General features: G+C 63.9%; 1 protein-coding gene across 1 annotated transcript; it reads right to left on the reverse strand.

The window, feature by feature from the left end:
• Nucleotides 1–106: 106 nt before the first annotated feature.
• RFX1 (regulatory factor X1) lies at nt 107–6,709 on the reverse strand. Its single transcript, XM_057424435.1, has 17 exons — nt 6,526–6,709; nt 6,338–6,429; nt 6,066–6,128; nt 5,881–5,969; nt 5,432–5,798; nt 4,502–4,683; nt 3,537–3,656; nt 3,325–3,437; nt 2,978–3,096; nt 2,773–2,882; nt 2,533–2,684; nt 1,898–1,995; nt 1,652–1,801; nt 929–1,137; nt 691–844; nt 558–600; nt 107–274 (listed from the first exon to the last, which is right to left on the reverse strand). Exons 1-17 carry the CDS (start codon nt 6,707–6,709, stop codon nt 132–134), a joined length of 2,388 nt encoding a protein of 795 aa, XP_057280418.1. The 3' UTR covers nt 107–131.
• Nucleotides 6,710–7,462: the final 753 nt, after the last annotated feature.

A 7,462-nucleotide genomic window follows, 5' to 3' on the forward strand; every position in this document is an offset into this window, starting at 1 on the left:
TCCCGGCTTAAGGCACATTGACACCGCCCCCATTCCCCCCTCCCCTCCCCCCCCCTAGGGTGGGGGCGGGGGGAGGGGCGGGGCGGGGGGAGGGGCAGCAGGGGGGCGGGGTCCCGGGCGGGGCGGGGCCCTCAGCTCGAGGGCAGCGCCTGCACAAAGCGCGGGAGCTTGGGGGGGGGCTCGAGGGGGTCGGGGGGCAGCGCCGGTCCCTCCCCCAGCCCCAGCTCCTGCGGTAGCTCCTCCTCGCTCTCGTCCTCCTCCTCCTCCTCCTCGTCTGGGGGGGGGGCACGGGGTGGGGGGACAGCCGGGACCCCCATCCCCCTCTGGAACACCCCCCATTGCCCCCCCATAGACCCCCCAATAAACCCTCCAATGATCCCCCCAGTACCCCCCATAGGCCCCCCAACCCCCCCATAAACTTCCCATAGCCCCCCCCAGCACTTCCTAATGATCCCCAAAAGCCCCCATAGACCCCTCCATAAACCCATCACTGGCGAGGCAGGGTCACACAGACCCCCAGGAGCCATCAGTAGGCTCCAGGGTTAACACCAACTCACCTTTATCTGGGTCCAGCGAGTTGAGGGAGCTCAGGTTGGCAAACTGGGGGGGGGGGGGCAATAGGGGGGGGATGAGGACATCAGACCTCTGCCCCTGCCCCTTTTTACCCCCCACTTTTTGTCCCCCCCTCACCTCGCCCATGACTGCGATGGGGCTCTGCCCGCGGGCCTGCGCCACACGGTGCTCCACCAGGTAGTACATGTACTCGTCGTAGAGCAGGCGGATGAGGTGGAAGGAGCCGAAGCTGGCGGCACTGCGCAGGGTCAGGTCCCGGATCACCATGGAGCTGCAGCACAGAGCACAGCCGTGGGGCAGGCTGTGGGTCTTCGGGGACGTGTGCGGTGCGGTGATATGGAGGGGGGGCACTCACCTGTAGAAGGACCACTTGAGGAGGAAGAGCTTGGCGGCGCGGGGGAACTGGGGGGTCCCGGCGTGGGGCTTGAGGACCCGCCCCACAACTGCATCCAGCCACGCTGCCCACTGCTCCAGTGAGTTCTGCTGCTGCAGCGTCGCCTTAAAGTCCTGCTCCAGGCGCTGCACCACGCGGTCCTCGCAGCGGCAGACCCACGAGGCCTGTTCCTATGGGGCAGTGGCTCAGCCCCACGGCGTGACCCCCGGCAGGACCCAAAGCACCCACCCCAGTGCCACAGCAGCCCCCATCCCCTCCCTAATCCCACCCCAGCCCTATAGAACCCCCACATCCCATTCCCCACCTCGCTTCTCCAGTAGGGTCCCCCCACTGGTCACTCTGCCCCATAGGGTGCTCTGTGTGGTGCTCCATGGGGTGCTCTATGCATCACTCTGGGGCATTTTCTGTGGGGCACTCTGTAGTGCTCTGTGCAGCACTCTATAGGATGCTCTATGTGGCTCTACATCACTCCAGGGTGCTCTGTGGGGAGCCCCACAGGGTGCTCTATAGGGTGCTCTATAGGGCTCTCTATGTGGCTTCTATGGGGCACTCGATGGGGTTCTCTATGGGGCTCTCTATTGGGCACTCTATGGGGCTATGTGCTGCTCCATGGTGCTCTCTATGGGTCTCTCTATGGGGTTCTCTATGGGGCTCCCTATGGGGTGCCCCATGGCTAGGGGGTACCTGGACATTGGCGAAGTCGACGCGGTTGAGGTCGCTGAGCATTTGGTTGATCTGGGCCGTGTTCTGCAGCACCGCACGCGCCGCCTGCGCCAGGTGGTTCAGGGACGTGTAGCGCCGCAGTGTCTGCGCGAAGGCGCTTGCCGCTGCCACCTATGGGGCAGGGCAAGGGGGGGTCAATGGGGTGCTATGGGGAGCCCAACAGCACCAGCCCCAACCCCCCCCTGCCCCACGGCCCCCCTGCGGTACCTTGACGCGCACCATCTCCTCGGGGATGTTCATCATGGCGCTGGTGAGCCACGACTCCAGGCTCTTGGCAAAGTTCCGGATCGCTTGGGTCAAGGCACCTGCGGAGGGGAATGGGGGGGTGACAGTGGGGGGGCTTGGGGGGAGCTTTGGGGTGGTTTAGGGCTGTTTTGGGTGGTTTTGGGTGATTTAGGGCTGTTTTGAGTATATTTGGGTTGGTTTGGGCTGTCACGCACTGGGGATGGGCCGCAGCACGTTTGGGATTAGGATTTGGGGTAATTTAGGGCTGTTTTGGGTGTATTTGTGCTGTTTTGGGTCTGTTTTGGGTGGTTTTGGCAGTGTCACGCACTGGGGATGAGCCGCAGCACATCAGGGATGAGGACTTGGGGTGATTTAGGGTGATGTGGGGCTGTTTTGGGGTGATTTAGGCCTGTTTTGGGGCTGTCACGGACTGGGGATCGGCCGCAGCACGTCAGGGATGAGGATTTGGGGTGATTTGGGGCAGTTCTGGGGTGATTTAGGCCTGTTTCGGGGCTGTCACGCACTGGGGATGGGCCGCAGCACATCGGGGATGAGGATTTGGGGTGATTTGGGGCAGTTCTGTGGTGATTTAGGCCTGTTTCGGGGCTGTCACGCACTGGGGATCGGCCGCAGCACGTCAGGGATGAGGATCTCCACCAGCCCCTGGTAGAGTGCGTGGTCGCAGTCCCGCACCCAGCGCAGCGCCGGCTCCCACTTGCAGAGCGCCACAAGCCGGGCCTGAGGCAGCCGCTTCTCTGCCTCCTCGTGCCTATGGGGGAGCCGTGGGGCAGTGTCATGGGGTGGGGCAACAGGGGGACAAACGGGGGGGGCAGTGGTGGTGCCAGCCCCTCACTCACACGGGACCGGCGGAGCCCTCGCTGGGGGGACTCAGGCTGCAGCGCCAGAACGTTTTCCACAGCGTCTCCACCAGCGTGAACTGGAGGTTGATGAGGACGTCCACCATGGCCTGGGGGGCAAGGGAGGGTCAGGGCGGCTCGGGGGGGTTGGGGTGGGGTTGGGGTGTTTTGGGGTGGTTTTGGGGTGACTTTGGGGTGCCCCCACCTCACAGTGTTCCCGATAGAGAAGCTGGAAAACCTTCAGGTCTTCGGCGCCGGCGCCGTCCGGAAGCGGTTTCTCCATCAGATCCAGGTCTGGGAACTCGGCCAGAGCCCGGGAGGCATCTGTGGGGGGGCAGATGGGGGTTACAGGGGGTTATGGGGTGCTGGGGGGTGTTATAGGGTCAGGGGATTATGGGGTTCAGGGGGTGTTATGGTGTGCAGGGGGTTATGGGGTGCATGGGGATTATGAGGGTGCAGGGGTTGTTATGGGGACACAGAGGGGGTTATGGGGTGCAGGGGGTGTTATGGGGTGCAGGGGGGGTTATGGGGCACCGGGGGCCCTGTGCTCACCCAGGAACTGCTGGTACTGCTGGACCTGGCTGCTGATGTCGGTGAGGCCAGGGGGTGCCGCTGCCACTGTAGCACCATTCGTGACTCCTTCCACCTTCTGGATGGGCTTCAGCCTATGGGGGGGGGGCATCAGTGGGTCCGGTTGGGGTTCTCAGTGCTGATGGGGGGGTTGGGAAGGGGTTTGGGGGGGGATGTGGGTCTGAGCCCCTCACCGCTGCTTCTGGGCGAAGGGCTGCTGCCTCATGGCAAGGTGCTGCTGGTCTTCCATGAGCCGCAGCAGCGGAGAGCCGGCCTTGATGCGCAGCCCATAATAGTGGTACTTGGAGTTCCCCCTGGGGGCACACACGGCGTTGGGGGGGGCCGAGGGGGGGATTTGGCGGTCCCGGGGGGGTGTTGGATGTCTCTGGGCTGTGGTGGGGTGCAGTGGGGAGCTATGGAGCACTGTGGGGTGTTATGGGTCGCTGTGGGTCACTATGGGGTGCTGTGGGTCTCTCTATGGGTCGTTATGGGTCGCTATGGGTCTCTATGGATCTCTATGGGTCTCTGTGGGTTGCTATGGGTTGCTATGGATCTCTATGGGTCTCTATGGGTTGCTATAGATTTCTATGGGTTGCTATGGCTCGCTATGGGTCTCTATGGGTCTCTATTTGTTGCTATGGGTCTCTGTGGGTCTCTATGGGTCGTTATGGGTAGCTACGGGTCTCTATGGGTCTCTCTCTATGTGTCTCTATGAGTTGCTATGGATTTCTATGGGTTGCTATGGCTCGCTATGGGTCTCTATTTGTTGCTATGGGTCTCTGTGGGTCTCTGTGGGTCGTTACGGGTAGCTACGGGTCTCTATGGGTCTCTCTCTATCAGTCTCTATGGGTCGCTGTGGGTCTCTATTTGTTGCTATGGGTCTCTATGGATCTCTACGGGTCTCTATGGGTCTCTCTCTATCAGTCTCTATGGGTCGCTGTGGGTCTCTATTTGTTGCTATGGGTCTCTATGGATCTCTACGGGTCTCTATGGGTCTCTCTCTATCAGTCTCTATGGGTCGCTGTGGGTCTCTATTTGTTGCTATGGGTCTCTATGGATCTCTACGGGTCGCTATGGGTCTCTCTACGGGTCATTATGGCTCGCTATGGGTCTCTCTCTGTCGGTCTCTATGGGTCGCTCTAGGTCGCCGTGGCGGTACCTGGTGCCGAGGCGGCGCGTGCGCAGCCCCGGGAACACGGAGCGGATGAGCTTGCCGAAGGAGGCGGCGTTGACGGGCGGCAGCGCCCGGTGCTGGCAGTGCAGGAGGTAGTGGCAGTAGAGGGCGCTGCGGGGCAGGCTCACGCCCTCCGCCCCCTCGTAGTTCTCCAGCAGCCACTGCACCTGCGGGGGGGCAGAGGGGTCACCCCGCAATGACCCCGGAATGACCCCCACAGTGACCCCACAATGACCTCCCCAATGTCAGCACGGTGATCGCGCAATGACCCTGCGATGACCCCAATGACCCCGCAATGACTCCGCAATGACCCCGGAATGACCCCAATGACCCCGCAATGACCCCGGAATGACCTCCACAATGACCCCACAATAACCCCGGAATGACCACAATGACCCCCGCAATGACCCTGCAATGACCACAACGACCCCCCAATGACCCCGCAATGACCCCTCAATGACCCCACAATAACCCTCACAATGACCACAAGGACCCCACAATGACCCTGCAATGACCCCACAATGACCTCCACAATGACCCTACAATAACCCCCAATAACCCCTGACACACCCCAAGTTTCCCATTTTTCCCCCCAAATTCCCCAATTTCTCTTCAAATTTCCCCTTTCCCTAAATTTCCCCTTAAATTTCCCATTTTTCTCCCAAAGTTTTTGCATTTTCTACCCAGATTTTCCCATTTCGCCCAAATTTCAAAGGTTTTACCAAAATTCCCCAATTCCCCCTAAATTTCCATTTTCCCCCCAAATTTCCCATTTCCTTCCCAATTTTTCCCCTTTTCCTTCCAAATTTCCCATTTTTCCTGACATTTCCCACTTTTATTGCAAATTTTCCCCAATATTTCCACTTTTAGCCCGATTTCCCCACAAATTCCCCATCCCCCCTGGTCCCTGCTCACCGTGGCGGGGGAGGCACGGGTGCTGTGGGAATAGGCCTGGCCGCCCCCCCCCAGCACGTACCCCCCCTGGATGACGAAGGTGCCGGTGCCGGTGCCCGGGGGGCCGCTACTGCCGCTGGTGGCCGCGGGGGGGGCGGTGCTGGAGGGGGAGGGTGCAGGGGGACCCGCGGGGGGGGTCCCCAAAATCTGCCCCCCTGACACGTAGATGGGGGCGGGGGGGGGCGCAGGGGCCGCGGGGGGGCCCTGCTGGGAGGTGGGGGGAGGGGGGCTCGGCTGCACCGGGGCCCCCCCCGGGCTCTCGTAGTATCCGGTGCCGCTGCTCTGCCCATAGAGAGGGGCCTCGGCGTAGGGGTAGGAACCGGAGCGGCTGCGGGGGGGGACCACAATGAGGGGGGGGAGGATTTGAGGGCCCCCATGGTTTCCCCTGTGGGGGGATCCAGGTCACTCACATGGCACCAGGGGGGGCATAGGAGCCGTCGCTGCCCTCCACGTACGGCACTGGCGTGGGGTACACGTGCACTGGGGGGAGCGCCGCGACCTGAGGGGGGCGAAAAGGGGGGGGTCAGGGGGTGTCGTCCCCCCCGCACCGCCCATAAGCCACTCGTGCGCCACCCCCCCCCCCACCCGCACTCACCTCCTGGGGGCCTGGCAGGGGGCCGGGCTTGGGGGTCGCGGTGCTGTTGGGAGCTGGGGAGCGCTGGGGGGGGTACAAAGGGGGGGGTCAATGGGCAGGGGACAGAAAGGGGGGGGCGAATGGATTGTACCAATGAGAGGGTATCAATGGGGGGGGATCAATGGGGGTGGGTATCAATGGCGGGGATTAATGGGGGTATTAATGGGGGGGTATCAATTGGGGGGGATTAATGAGGGGGATCAGTGAGGGGGAAACAATGCGGGGGGCCCCACCTGCTGCACCCCAGATGTGGGCCCGGCCGTGGGGGGGCCGGCGGCGGGGGGTGGCGCGGGACTGCCCTCAGGAACCGGTTCCAGAGCAGCCTCTGGTTTGGGGTGAGAAAGGAGAGAATAGGGGTCAGAGGGACCCAACCCCCGCCTGCCATAACCCCCCCATTGCCCCCCCCCCATCCGGGTCTCACCGGACACTGTGACAACGATGAAGTGCTGGGGGGGGGCGGGCGGGGCCGCGGAGGGTGTGGGGCCTGCCGGGAGCTCCGCCCCGAAGGGGGCGGGGCCGGGAGGGGGAGGGGCCTGCGGCGGTTGCTGGGTCGTGGTCGTCGTGGTGGCGGCCGTCAGCTCGGTGACGTAGGCAGGCGTTGCCATGGCGACGGGGGGCGGGGCCTGCAGAGGGAATGGGGTGTAGAGGGGAGAGAGAGGCTGCTCCGTGATGTCACGGTGATGTCACAGCGCGGGGATAATGACACCGGCCCCTCTCTGCCACTCCCATCGTTGACCTCAGCGCGTTGTGACGTCACGTTATGACATCACAGCTCTCCATCACGGCAGTGGGGCAAGGCTCGGGCTTCACCACAAGCTCCGCCCGCAGCGACTGACGTCACAGCGCGACGTCAAGGGTCTGCCCCTCCACCGGCTGTTACCAGGTGACGCCAGCACACCCCCCCCCTCCCGGGAGTGACGTCACGCTTTGACACCAACCCCTGACATCATACACCCCCGTAACGTCAACACCGCCCTCTCGCGCGGAAGGGGGCGTGTCCCTCCCGCCGCGCTCGGCCATTGGCTCCTCCCCTCCACCTCCCAGCCCCCAACCCCCCCCCCCCCCCCCCCCCAGCTCCGCCTCCCCCCATTGGTCCGCCCGCCCACCAATCGCGCCGCAGGCCCCGCCCCCCGCGGCCCGGTCCGGGCTCCATCCCCCCTCCCCCGCCCCCCCGCCGTGTCCCGGTCCGGTTCCCGCCCCCCCTCTCCCCGCCGCCATCTTGCCCCGCGCCGCGCGCACGCACCGGGGTCCCGCGGGGCCTCGTCCCGGGGCCGGCTCCGTCTCCACGGCGACCGCGGCAATGGCGCCCTCCGTGTTCCCTCACCGGGGCAACTGTTGCTACCCGCCTCGGCGGCGGG

This window comes from Pezoporus wallicus, unplaced genomic scaffold (genome assembly GCF_028554395.1).
Source record: "Pezoporus wallicus isolate ANWC-B61680 ecotype Strahan unplaced genomic scaffold, APGP_CSIRO_Pwel_v1 contig_14610, whole genome shotgun sequence".
In the NCBI taxonomy this organism is placed as follows: Eukaryota; Metazoa; Chordata; class Aves; order Psittaciformes; family Psittacidae; genus Pezoporus; species Pezoporus wallicus.